Source organism: Corvus kubaryi, unplaced genomic scaffold (assembly GCF_017639235.1).
Source record: "Corvus kubaryi isolate FWS band 111438036 unplaced genomic scaffold, C.kubaryi_AGA036_p1.0 37300, whole genome shotgun sequence".
Taxonomy (NCBI): Eukaryota; Metazoa; Chordata; class Aves; order Passeriformes; family Corvidae; genus Corvus; species Corvus kubaryi.
Window position 1 is genome coordinate 18,245,766 of NW_024581093.1, and position 13,842 is coordinate 18,259,607.

Genomic DNA, 13,842 nt, shown 5'->3' on the forward strand with positions numbered 1-13,842 from the left:
ACAGAGCCAAAGGGGTTCCCTTATTCTGTACTAGGTGCAAAGTGCATTTCATGGCCTAAATGACGAGCACAGACTTCGCAGGGGGTGCAGTGCTAAACTAAGTTAAACTAAACAAAACTAAGCATGTAATACCTAACACCTAACTCCCTCCCCTTTGAATTCTCAGGTTAAAAAGGAAAATTTGGGGGGGTTGCATTAACTCTTTGTGATTCTTCCTCATCAGTGTTCATTCAAGGTCAAATGCCGTACTAGAAATAGAATTTATATTTTTTACATCAAATTAATGTTATTTCCAGTTTGAGGGGTTGCTGCTGCCTTACATCAGAACAGTTTCACAACTGATTAGGAACAATAGGAATATTTTGAACAGTCCAAAGGCTGGATTAGCAGCAGCGAGGTTGGGGAGTCAGCACTGTTCTCAGTGTGGCTCTGCACTGAAGTTGGGGGTTCTCTCCTCCTTACTTTTCAACTCATCTGCACTGCTCAAGTCTAATTAATCAGCCATTATGTGGGTGAAGTTATTTCTATACAAACGGTGGAGATATCCACAGGGGTCTGTTCTTGCCAAGTTATATGAAGCATTACTCCTGCAGAAGCAGGAGCCTGGCTACCTCCCAAATACCTGGACTGAGAAAGAAATAGCAGCATTTATTATTATTTTTATTACAGAACTGACACACTCAGGCCACTGGGAGAAGAGACAGAGGCAGCAGTATGAAATACGTTGGGGTTTTAAACCTAAGCAAGAGAGACAGAGGTAAAGGGAAATGAAAAACAACATTTTTTTCCTTATCCTACAAAAAGTAGGATATAGTACAAACATAGTGTCAAGTTTTCCTCACCATCACCCTTAAAATCACAGATTAGTGTGAACTGAACAGCCCTGGGCTGACTGGTTCAGTTTGTATCAGACCTTTTCACGTGAGGCATATTGCATTCCATTGTCTTGCTGTTAATACGTGGGGTAAAAGCAGGGGACTCTTTGAAGTGTACAACAAGCAGCAGTGGTGGAGCTCTCAGCCCTGCAGGAACTCCTTTGTGGGAAGGTGACAAATGTCACATCCACGCTGACCCTGCCTTTGGGTGTTGCCAAGGGAAGGCACCCCTCCAGCCAAGGGGCCATGCTTTCCCTCATACTTACTCTTGGATTTAATGGCAGGTAATATTTTTGATTGAGCAGTGGTAGCCATGAATTTGGGCTGAAACAATAATGTGAGAAATATGAGCTCTGGAGTCAATAGAAATCGATACAGCTTAGAAAGCTCACACAGAGGGCCAAGGGAGAAATGCAAGCAAAACCCAGCTAAAACCATTGTTATAGCTACAAAACGAATCAGCCTTTCATGGCCACTGTGCTTCCTCTCAGCTCCAGACCAGAAATTCCAAAGACCACTGCAAAAGAATGCATTTTCAGGCAGAGACTGATAAAATAGGTATATTTCAAGTCCATGGCTCATAACGTAAAGCGAAGGCCTGTCTTTCTGAAACTCTTGCAAAGGAGTGCAAAAAATAACTAGAGACAAGAATAACTGGAAATGTGGTTCATCTTCCAGCTGCTCTGAATTTCTCACTGCTTTGAGTAAGCTACAAAACTTCCAGTACTAGATAAGCTCATGACCAATGGAACCAGGTGAATCACTGCCCCGAAAAGGAGTTGCACAAGAGGCAGATCCAATTTCATTGTGCCTGTGGAGTTCCTCAGCTTCTTTTTCACAGACTGTTAGTAAAATACTAATATATATATATTGGGGTACACTTGGGGAAAACATTCTGTCTTAGTTTAACTTCAAATTTCCACTTCATTTCAGTTTTTCAGTTGCGAGTTTCCTCCTCACTGGGACGGCAGCTGCTTGTGCTGCCCCAGCTGCGGGAGGCAGAGCTTGGGTGCTTGGATCCCCCTTGGAGTCCCAGCACGTACTGTATGTGGTCAGCTGTTTGCCCCTATTGCATTTCAAGTTTGGAGTAAAAGCAGAACATGACCTAAGATACTTCCATAATTATTTTCTTTAATCACCCCTAATTCCTCTTTTTCAGAAGTAAATCTGTCATAGCCAATGTGTGTGACATACATCATCCCTCCACGACTGGAATGCTAAATATCCTGTTACGGTTCCTACGGGATCTATTCTCCTTAGTGGGGATTTCAGAACTCCTTTAAGAGAAATATCTGGAATTCAGAGACCATGAAAAGGTTTCTGAATTTACAGACAGTTGGTTTAAGGAGTGGGCAAAGTAAGTGGCTTTCAGTCTTACTAAGAATTACGTAGTGCTAAGGAAGCAAACTGAGAATGTAAGATTTATTGTTTACCAGCAATAGCTCTTGGCGAGAGGAATGAGTCTATTTACAATAACAAATTAAAGGAGCCATCCTGGGTCAGACTCAGCTTACAGCCAGTTTCCAGCAGCTGTCAGTAGCAGATATCTAAGGAAGAGTGCACAATAAGAACATGATAAACACAATTAAAACTCCACACACACAACCACCAGAGGCTCTAGATGAAGGATTTTTCTGCATATTTTTCTAACTGTTTTTTAGCACACAAAGATTTTTCAATGCCCTGTTAAGACCCCCATTTACTGTATGGTGAAGCAGAAAATAAGATTTCGCTCATTTTCTCCACACATGCAGTGGTTTTATAGCTTTCTGCAGGAGTTTTCTCTTGTGGCTTAGGAAACTGGAGTTCCTCACTCCGTGTATAAACAGGAACCCTTACTTGCCCTTCTCTATCTGTACTAATACATCTTTTTAGACATTAGGGGACAGAAAGTACACAGATTGGAAACATGGATTATTCAAACTGCATGTTCCCATGGACTTTCACTGTGGATAATGAGGCTTTCTGCTTTCTTTGTTAATCCCAAGAATTCCTAGCATCTGTTTACAAGCAACATTTTTGCAGACCTGCTTCTATTTTATTGAGGAACTAAGCATTTACTAGGCAGGAAATAGGGCAGAAAACAGCCTAAAGCAACCCTTGCTAACCCACAAGCTCATTTCTCCATACACCTGCAGGACAGAGTCTTCAAAAGTTGCATGTTAACAGCTCTGAATATCTGGATAGGGTTGTCATATTGTAGGTACTTCCATGAAAATGACAGGTGAAGAAGGAAAAGTCTCCCTGGATTGAAAACCCACAATAGAAGCAGCCTTGTGATCCTCAGAGGAAACACCCAGCAGGCTTCCAGCATTCAGAGCCACATCGATGCCTTGCTGAGGGAAAGACACAGGACAGAAACACAACTTTAAATGTTTATGGCAATATAAAGTGAAACTTCAGCTGTGCTGCCCTCTTCTGTGTACCAGATAAGAAAAAAAGGACAAGGAATGTTTAATGTGTCTTTTCTTACACAGATGCCTTCTGTCCTGTGTCCAAATGTGCATTTGCAATGCTGAGAATCACTGCATGTTACGTGAGGCTCCTGGTGGGGACAGAATCAAACATATCTGCCCTTCTGCTTTAGGTGACGAAGTCTGTTCCTGTCTCCCTTGTGGGGAAACTCCATTTTCCTTATCTTTCAATAAACAAAGGGACAAAACCCTTGAAGAAGGGACAAAACCTCACAATCATAGGGGAGACTTAAGAGTTTGAATTGGAAAAGCTTTGTACTTCTTTATAAGCAAGTGCAGAATTTATGGTGTCTTTTCCTCTGCTGAGTGGAATCACCCATGTAAAGCGTGTGGGAATTTGGATGTGAGGGATATTATCATCTCTTCCAGGAAAAACTGAGAATTTGTCCAGTTGGAATGTGCTCAGTTTGGCAAATGCCAAATTTGCACCACAGCAGTAAAAGGCATCTCTCCCTCTCTTGAATGTCACATTTCCTGCTTTGCCTCTGCTGCTATACAAGACATTCTGGTGAAAACCTTCAAAATTCTTATTGTAGAAGTATACTAGAATGAAAAGAATTCTCTTTTTTTTCTCATTTTAAATTGTCAAAGTTCTCTCTGATTCTATTCTTGAGAAATTATGTAATTATTACAATCATAATATGCTTCATTTTCTACCACCTTCTATCAAATAAATATAAAATGGTCAGTATTTATGCTCATTATTAAATACAGAGAGCAAGCACAAGCCTAGACTGAGGTAAGAGAATGGTATGAAATGTGTGTCTTATCTAAAGGGGTTTATAGGCAGTAGACTTGAAAAATGCTATTTTGTGAAAGCAAATGCAGATCTTAATTTGAAAGCCAGCCCTAACTAGAAAAATCTGAATCAAAACTCCAGTGCCAAAAGTCTGTCAGTCCTAAAGGCAAAACTACAAAATCATGATGCATATCAAGGACATCCTACACCCAAACCAGTTACAGTGAAGCAGGTAAGAAATAACTTTATTTCCCTGTTCGTCTTCCCCCAGGCAAATTCCCCACATCTAGTGAACAGCAGCATACTGGAGTCTTCAGTGAGGCTGTCACCTCACCTCACTTTACTTCACTCGGGCATCCTGAGCTGCCAATCACGTTGGGAAAGTGAAAGGGAGTTATTGCTCAGCTCTCAATCTCTGCATGTCTCATGCATGAGGAGTTTCCAGTCAGAGGTATTTTTGACAGGCACATTACAATGTAAACCTTTGGGCTTCAGGCACTTCATTTTCCAAGTCATCAAAGCTACTTATATTCAGTGAAAGACTCAGTGATCATCCCATTCTCTGGTGCTAATGGAATTCAGCCCATTGGTTGCTTTTCATGGCATTTTTCCATGTCACAGTTTTGGAAATGAGATCAGAATCAGGCCTCGGCATTCTTTTCCCTTCTCTACACTTACTCACAGCAGCAATTAACATGAACCAGGCAAATATTTCTTGGCATCAGACTCTCACAAGAAAAACACTCTCACAAGAAAAACATCGAGTCTGTGTCAGTCACTCACTGCCTGCTCGTGCACCCCGGGCTGAGGGGTGAAATGGTCTTTATTCAACTATTAATGTCATAAAAGAATATGACAAATACAGTAAATTGCTTTGCTGCAAAGCCTTTCTTTCACACACCCCCCTTTCTTTCATATCTTTACAAGGGTTATAAATTTGCATCAGTCCTCTCTTCAAGCACACCAGCTCCACCAGAATCATTCAAATGAATCTACAGCCTTCTAGGGTAACAGCAGCATGTAGCTAGGCAACGAAAAAGAATATAGTATTTTACAGGAAGAAGGATTTTTCTAGATGATCTCATACAGATGCAGTGCTTTTTTGCCATATAAGAAGAAAATGGTTCATTGGAGAAATGAGTCTGTCATCCTGGCAACATCAAGTCATGTTGATGCATAGGCTTCCCTTGATGAGCTGTGACAGAAAATAACAGTGTATTCTATATTGTTCCTATTTATTTCTCTGTATCTATTACATATTTGTGAGTTTTTTTACAAAGACTAAAACCACAAACGATTTTTGGCAGATTTCATTAACCATCACCCAGATTAAAATTGAATGCTTCAATAATTACCAAGTCGGCCGAAATAAATTGTATCTTATTTCAGCTGAAACTGTGTCAGCTTTAAAGAAAAAAAAAAAATTATGAATGGACAAGACATCCTGTTGTAAGAACAGTCCATCACTATATGTAGGGACGGAGCTGCTGTGGATGGTGTACACTGATTTTTTGCTCGTGAAGGGATTTGGTCAAGTGCATATCAGAAAAACCGAGATGATCCGGGCAGCGGGACCATGCCTTGGAGCCCGGGATGAGGACGGTGAGGCCGGCACACCGGGGCCGGCAGAGGCAGGCGCCCGGGCAGTGCGTGCGCTCCGGGCGGTGCCGCGCCCGGCAGGAGCCCCGGCAGCCGCTGCCCGTGCCCGCGGGGCTGTGCGGCCGCTCCCGGCCGAGAGCGCAGCTCCATCTGCGGGGACCCCGGCCCGCGGGGACCCCGGCCCGGCTGCCGATCCATCCCCGTTCCCATTTCCCCGCCGTTCCCTGTTCTCCGGCTCGCCGGGTGTGTCTGTCCGTGCCGTCGCACACCGGACCCGCAGCGCTGCCGAGCGGTGTTTCCCAGGCTGGGCTGGCCCGGGCCGTGCTCGGCGCTGGCAGAGCTGCGGGAAGCAGGGAAAAATCCCATCCCGGAGCTTCCCGAGGTGTCCTGGCCGTGCCAGCTCGGGCTCAGTGCGCGGCGCTCCTGCGGCGAGAGGTTTTGCTGGCCCAGACCTGACTGCGGCTGCTCAGGGACATTACATCACAGCCTCGGCAGCTCTCGTGTGTTTCCTCTCCTTGGCACCTTGTTTCATTTGTGTATTCCAGAGCCCGCTCTGGGGGCTGGCTTTCATTCTTCCCAGCTGGACCAAGGCACGATTCGTGTCTCTCGCATCCTGTCGAAGCAGGGATTGCCCAGTTAGCCACGCAAGCCAGGAGAAGACACAATTCCCTTGTAGTCAGGGGAAGACTCAAGCAGCTTTTGAGAGGCTGCAGCCCGCAGGGCGGCAGAATGTCAGAGGAAGATGCATCGGCTTCATAACGCTCCCAGCAAAATTCAAATTCCTGCCATTTTAAGGATTAGCAGAATATATTGCAAGGGCTAATCTAACGTGATGCATTAACTGATGTGTATAGCATTTGCGTCTAAGCTACAGTGTTTATTTATTCAGCCATAAAATGCAGAAAACCAGTTAATTGTGTGTCTCGGTAGGTGCGTAAGTACTTCTCCTGTGCAGCCAACTGTTTAAACTACAGATGAACTGACCTATGTGCACCCAAACGACATATGCATTTAAAGGAAGGCAGATATGACTGAAATTAAAGTTGATACAATGTTTATGTTTTGTTTGAAAAAATAAATTTACTCTCTTGTTTTACTAGGAACGGCCCCATACTGTCCTTATAAACAAAGATAAATGTGACAAAACTTCATCACTTCTATGCTAAGAATATAATCCAGAGTATAACCTCAGTTAAAGGTCTTAAATGTTCAGTATCAGACCCAAAAAGGTGAGTGGAAAGGGGAAGAAATTTTTTAAACAACAGCTCCTGTTTCAGGCTCCTAGTCAATTTTGTCATTAGTAAGAAACATTAATAAAGTAGCATTTGACAGGCTCTTTACAATGTTGACTTATGTTTCAAAAAACCCATTGAATAAATGTTTTTATGAAAATAAGTCAGTACAAATTTGAACAGAAAGAATTTATGTGACTCATTCCTAATTATTTCTGCCTAAAAAGCAATTGTTTGGGGTTTCTTTTAAAGGTTGGCTGCAGTGTTAGTGAAACCATTTTATGATTTTCAGTAATAAAAACTAGGGAAAAAAATGAAATCTGTTGGCATTTATTGTTTTTCTCTGCAAGCATTTCAGACTATGTGGATGATTTATTTGTCACTTTGCAGGAGAAATAAGAAGTATTTTACTGCTTAGATACCTTCATAATCCTTAGGCAGAGCATGTGCCAGCTCTCCCATTAGCCAAGTGGAGAAATCAAGCTACCAGGGATCCCAGGGTTAAGCAAGCTCCTGACGACCTCCTGAGGTTATTTCAGTCAAAGCCATGTGTGGCACACCTGATGGGAACCCAGAAGGAACTAATCTGGGCCAATTAGGAAAAAAAGTGCTATGATAAACCATCATCTCCAAGTTACATCAAAACAACAGGGAGGATCAGGTCCAGCAGAGTTTGGCAGCGATGCCTGGCCAGCCACTTGGGTCCTGCTCGGCTCAGCAGGGACACAGCTGTGCCCAAACCCTTTGGCCACTGCACTTAGAGCTGGCAAGTGGGCCAGATCTCCCTTTGTCAGCTTAAAACGTGGGGCTTATGGGGATACTGGTTCTCCTGATCCTCCTGTCTCCTGCTGTGTGTGACCCACCTACAGGGGGACAGCAGTGCCCGGCAGCAGCACAGGGCACTCCTGGCATGTGTCACAGCCCAGCCAGGGAGGGCACAGGGGGCCAGGCTGCGGCCGTGCCTGGGCTACAGGCCCCACTGGGAACCTCCCCTCCAGGCAGGCAGCTTGTAGGGAAGGAGGAAAGCAGAGGGGAAGGAGGTGTTTAGCATCAGGTGATGGGAGCTCACTTATTTCCCTGCCATCTGAAGGACAAAGCCTCCAGCAGAGCAGAAGCTCCGTGCGAGGGCAGTGGCAGCACAGGGAGGTGTGGCACATCCCTGCCATTTCTCTTTCTCTTCCCAAAGGTCCCAGGCAGCAAGCTGCTCCTCATTCCCAGGTCATATTTTTTCCACAGATTTAGTGGAAATTAACTTCTGGCCTGTTCTCTCCCTCCTGTCGTGCTCTGGAAGCTGAGCTATGGCAGGAACCAGAGCCTGTCGTAGCTCCTGTTCAAGAACCTTGGTGTCTGAAGGGTGCCAGTGCTGCAATGAGATGCTGCAAGGCAACAAACTGATGAGACAACTGGCAAGAGACCTTGAGGAGTGGTAGGATGAAAGTAGGAGAGCAGGGTTTCATCCATCCATCCATTCAAAGAACCAGGAGGTTTTTATCACTGCAGACAGTGCTACTCCTTTCCACAAAGGAAAGTTAAGGAATGGAGACACCCTGTGTGTGGCAGGATGCAAAAGCTCTTTACAGGTAGGACATAAAATAATAAATGTATGAGTTGATAGTAAGAGAAAGGTGAAGAGGTCACAGAGTGTGACAGAATGTCTTGTGCAGCTACTGAAGTCTGTTGGACAAAATCAGGGCTCTCTGCTATTTGTGCATTTTGTAAAAATGCCCTGTATTTTTAGCATTTTGTGGAATGAAAATTTTATGCGCTATTAAATGCTGCTGGCAAATGGCTGTGAGACATACCAGCAAACTCAAACACACCTCAGCTTTCCCTAGTTTGGTTCTCTTTGCTGTTACTTAGTAACATCAGAGAGATTTTGCTATAAACTTTTCTTTTGCCTATGGAAAAACGTCGCCTCTTCCACTTCTTCAGTCTGTATTGACGCCAAACAGTGCATTTGGTAAAGGAAGGGAAAGTGGTCCAGTTCTCTGCTTGACAGGCTGAAGTGAAATGCTTTTAACATCTATAAAAAAAAAATAAATTGTAAAACACAGAGTTTATAAATCAAAGCTCCAGAGGGAGATCTTTATCAAAGCCCTCTATTGACGCAGACACAGCACTCTTGAGCACAGCCAGAATACCGAAATAGCTTTTATTAATTAACATTTCCAGCGTGTGGCACACGCTGCTCCACCCAAGGGCCACAGGAAAGAGTGCCGTGCAAGGGTGAAGCTCTTCCATGGACAGGTTTGGATACAAAGCTGCTGAGCTGCTTCCCTGCCACTGGTGATCCTGGGCCAAGCACGGGCCGCAGCAGGTTCAGGCTGCTGGGACACTGTGGCAGCAGTGGGAGGGATCCTGCCCCCGCCCCGAGGTGCAGGAGCTGCCTTGGTGTGTGGGCTCAAACACCCTCTAGAGCAGGGACAGCACAGACAACTGCCCTGGGAGCGCCCTGGGAGCAGGGAATGCCATCAGGGAGCCCCTGGCCACAGTGGGAGTGGGGAATGCCATCCAGCCACCCTCAGAAGGCTCTGCCCAGAGCCCAGGAATGCAAAGCAGATGTCTGCTCCTGGCATTTTTCCTGGACTTGAATGAGGCTGTTTGTATGCAACACAGCTGCTCCAAAGGGTCATAGTTTCTCATGGAATGTGTCCAATTACAAAGCATTCCAGAGGCTAAATTTAGGGCTAGTTTTGGAAAAATAAACATCTGAAAAGAAATATTTCTAACAAATTAGTGTTTTCTTCTCCCACTTTGTCTCCATACAACAGGAACCAGCTAATGATCATTAAAAGCAGGATGGAAGACTTTCACCAGCACTGGCTGGTACATTATCAGCAAGTACAGAGCTGAGGGAGCCTGGACAGAAGGGCCTGGGGCCTTCAGAAAAGTCACCGTGGCTGTTTCTATCATAAATACAACATCCACATCACTTAAACAGACATGTCAGATCTAAAGTAATCAAATTCTCCGACCCTAAACAGCAGAAGTCAGACCTCTTCCTTGAAAACCCACAGTAAATTCCCCTTACTGAAAAGTCATCCCCCAACTATTAACTATAAATATAAACCATCAAACACAACCTGTTGCTTCCCTGAGAAGGTAAATGGTACAAAGTGCATCCCCAGGGTTGCTGTGTACAGTGTGCTTCATGAGGCAAGTGCCAACACCCCAACAAATAATTTAATACTGGTATTATGTAGTTGTGAAAGCCAAGCAGAGAGCTTCAGCAAAGCACCATTTACTGATTCCTTCTCCATTTGAAGTGCAGGTTGAAGCAATCTGTTGGCAGCTTAATCATCCTGCTGTTTTCCCCCTGGCACATACTGGCATTTCTTTCTTCCCCAAAATCTAGGAGGCAAAATTTATTTTCTTTTAAAAAAGCCACCAAAAACCAGAAAACAAAATCAAACCAACCAAGCGTGGTGCCTGGGAGCTGCTTGCATGCATTACCATGGCTGAAGTTTCATCTGTGGTGCAAACGTTGGCAATGTCAGAACTAATCAGCTCAGTGATTCAACAAGAGGCAGAGAGGAAAGCTGGGTCATTCTGTTCCTTGCCCAATATTAATATTACATAAATACTGTCTTTATTTCCAGTTTCATTCATACATCCCAGCAGTGCTGCCCATTCAAAGAATGCCAAATGAGCAGGTGAGGCTGCTGCAGAGTCAGCTTTCTGTAGAAGCCCTGTGCAAACAGGGAGGCTCAATTCTGGAATGGGAAGGTCTGGCTTTGTTTATCTCCTATTTTGCTGTGTGACTTCAGATGTCACACTTGGAGCACTGGACTGGACTGCCAGGCTGTGCTTTACACAATGTCCACAAGCTTCACCCTTTTTGAACAGCTTCTCAGACCCTCCCAGAGAAAATGCTACTGGAATACAAAGCACTACCACCAAACTGGTGAGCACAACCTCTATTTTAGAAAGTGCATATCTTATTTTCCAGATAACTGATGGCAATGAAAGCAACATTGTCATGTGTGCATGCACCAAAATACCCAACAGGATTTCTCAACAGGCTGCTATTTTTCCATGTGGTTCAGGACTAAAGACATCTTCTACAAAAATTCAAATTAATTCTTAATGATTTTTTCTATTGTCAGTGTCTGTCAAAGACAACAGTTTAGTGAATGCCACAGCTCCCAAAGCAGAAGCATAGGCTGGGTTTTAGCATTAAATCTCAAGACATTTAAAGCAAAACTTGTCCTTCAGCTGTCAAACACTGCCAGGACAGTCTTTCAGCAGAGCCTGCTGGGCTGTTCATACTGAGAACTGTTAATGACTCCTGTGCAGGTGCACAAATAAAACCTCTCTCAAAGGTACTGTATTTCCTACCTTAATGAAGTAGTAATTAAAAATAAATCATGATTTATACAGGTCTAGAGAGCCTTCCATTTTTGGCTAATCCAAGGTAAGATAATTAAAACCAGATACATGATTTGGAAGGGTGGACACTTACTGCTAAATGTCCTCCAACTTTGCACACACCAACTTGTACAATTTGTGATGTCTGAAGCCAAAACTATATCAGCAGTCTGAAACTGTCATAGGAATGCAAAGATTTTAAAATTATCTTGGTGTACTTGCTTAGTCCAGTGTGCAAAATCCACTTCTAAAATGCAGCTTATAACTTAATTTTAGTAGTGAGAAATAAGTTAAAAACAGGTTGAAAAAAAAATTTTTAATGAAAATAGGTACATTACATAGGTACAATGTAATGACTCACACAATTAAAAAGCCAATTTTCATTATATTTTTGTAGCTGTTTGTAAGCTAACTCCCCACATAGCATTTTTTGAAAGAGCAAAGAAACATTTCTTCAAGGGAATTTAAGTGATTTTATTTTGCTCAGAGATTTATGTATAATGTAACATCACCACTTCTATACAAAATTAGTTTAACAGGTCAGAATACCAATGACTTCCTCACCAGGCAATTATGACCGAGCAGACAAACACTGATTCACCACTTCCAGCAGGTGAGAGTTTTCCAAAGCAGCTGCCACACGTTCTTTATCAGCGAGCTGTTTATTAACTGTGCAGACAAAACCCACAAGAAACCAGTCAGGGCACTGGGACTCGATGTCTTCTTGAAAGCATTTTACCTTGAGACACATAATTGCAGTTGCCATGGTACTGAAGGCAGTTCTGAGGATGCCAAGTGCACCCCAGAGCTGCTGTCTAAAGGCAGAGCCTGTCTGTCATCACAGTTATCCAGTGAGCTGGCCGTGATTCAGCAGCAGGGAGCTGCTCCAGAGGTGTAACGCAAGAAATCCCCATTTTCCTCCCCTCTTCCGAGTGCTCAGGCAAATCAGTGACTCTCTGAGAGCACAGATTGCCTGAGGAGATGTTTAAAGAACACCACAGAACAATCTAAGTGACACTCCATGTTCCTGTTCTGGAACATCCCCCAGAATCCGACGCACGGGAAGTCCCAGACACCGAGCAGCTGCTCTGCAGCTGTGGGAATCTCTCTCCTCTCTAATTTTCAAGATTAAAACAGATATAAAAACCACTCAAGAGAGGACTAAAAGCCTTACCTGCGTGCTCAGAGGCATGTGTTCCTGGTGTTATATGAACATCCAGCTGAAATAGCATCACAAAAGAAACAGAGGATGAGTTCAACAGAACACTGGAAGGTTAAGTTCAAACTAATAAAAATAGGATAGTAACAAAAAGAGGGGGGAAAGGACATTCTTGCCACTATCAGTTACTCTATATAACAGAATAAAAGTCTGAAATCGCAGAGTATTCTGCATTTGCATCTGCTTAAGCCTGCTTCAGCCAAGGTGAGACCTCTCCTCCTGCCGTGCCACAGAGCACTGCAGTGATTCCCCTCAGAACCCCACTGGCCCATGACAACAGCCCCAGAGCCACAACTGTGCACTGATATTTCAGCCCACTGCCCTCTCTGGTTCCTGCAGTCTCCCTCACACAAAAAATGAAAGAAAGCAGTTATTTTTCACTATAAGATAGTTAGCACTTTTTTTTTTTCGCCTTTTTTTTTTTAATTTTTCCGAACACAATCCCCCTCTTTTGCTTTCCCCATTGATTTGACCCCTTACCTTGAACCTCTCGGGCAGAGAGCGGATCAGTTTGACCTTTATGGAGAGGCCGATGAGGGTGGCCATGCTGCAGTGCGGGATGGTGGGAGTGAACTCCACCGACACCGTGCTCTCGGCATCGTTCACCTGCGGGAAAACACACCAACAAACCCGCTGCTCTCACCCCAGCCTACCCCGAGGCCTTGCAGGTCAAATTCGACCCGCTCACAGATTTGTTCATTGGCATTTTTCAGTACTATGTTTAGGTACTACGATGAATATATTTAAATATTTTTCAAAAACAATTAGCTATCGGACGGCTGAGGCAGCACATCCCGGCGGGATCTCACTTTCACTCGCACTTGCTCGACGACGTTCAGCTCCTCCAGGGTGAGGGGGTGCTCGGGGTCATTGATGGAGCGGATGAGATGTGCGGGTTAAGGAAAGCGGAGCTGCCCTGCCCGGCCCGGCCCGCCCGACCCTGCCCTCCGCTCCCGCAGGATATCAAAGATCTCCCGGTCGTCGATAGCGTCGGGCAGCTCGTCGTCCTCCTCCCGCGCCGTCACGGGGCGCTCCCCGGAGCGGCGGTAGATGAGGGGGTTTGCATTCTCCAGCGGCGCCGCGCCTGGGCCCGGGCCCACCATGGCGGCAGCGGCACCGGAACCAGCCCGGACCGGAACCAGCACGGACCGCGATCAGCGCCGGAACCAGCCCGGACCGGAACCAGCACGGACCGCGATCAGCTCCGGAACCAGCACGGACCGGAACCAGCACGGACCGCGATCAGCGCCGCACCGCGCGGGGCCCTGGGCGGGCGCGGCCTCCCGGGAGCGGGGGCGGGATTGGGGCGGGCCCGGTTCTGAGGGAGCCTCCCGGG

At 45.1% G+C, this 13,842-nt stretch overlaps 1 protein-coding gene across 2 annotated transcripts; it reads right to left on the reverse strand.

The window, feature by feature from the left end:
- Positions 1 to 11,736: 11,736 nt before the first annotated feature.
- On the reverse strand, positions 11,737 to 13,727 carry CIAO2B (cytosolic iron-sulfur assembly component 2B). Of its 2 annotated transcripts, none has more exons than XM_042027660.1 (5): positions 13,471 to 13,703; positions 13,316 to 13,395; positions 12,987 to 13,112; positions 12,462 to 12,507; positions 11,737 to 11,956 (listed from the first exon to the last, which is right to left on the reverse strand). In XM_042027660.1, exons 1-5 carry the CDS (start codon positions 13,607 to 13,609, stop codon positions 11,859 to 11,861), a joined length of 489 nt encoding a protein of 162 aa, XP_041883594.1. In that variant the 5' UTR covers positions 13,610 to 13,703; the 3' UTR covers positions 11,737 to 11,858. The 2 variants fall into 2 exon arrangements, with proteins under 2 accessions (XP_041883594.1, XP_041883593.1); XM_042027659.1 differs by lacking the exon at positions 11,737 to 11,956 and adding an exon at positions 11,965 to 12,260 and having other exon boundaries at positions 13,471 to 13,727.
- Positions 13,728 to 13,842: the final 115 nt, after the last annotated feature.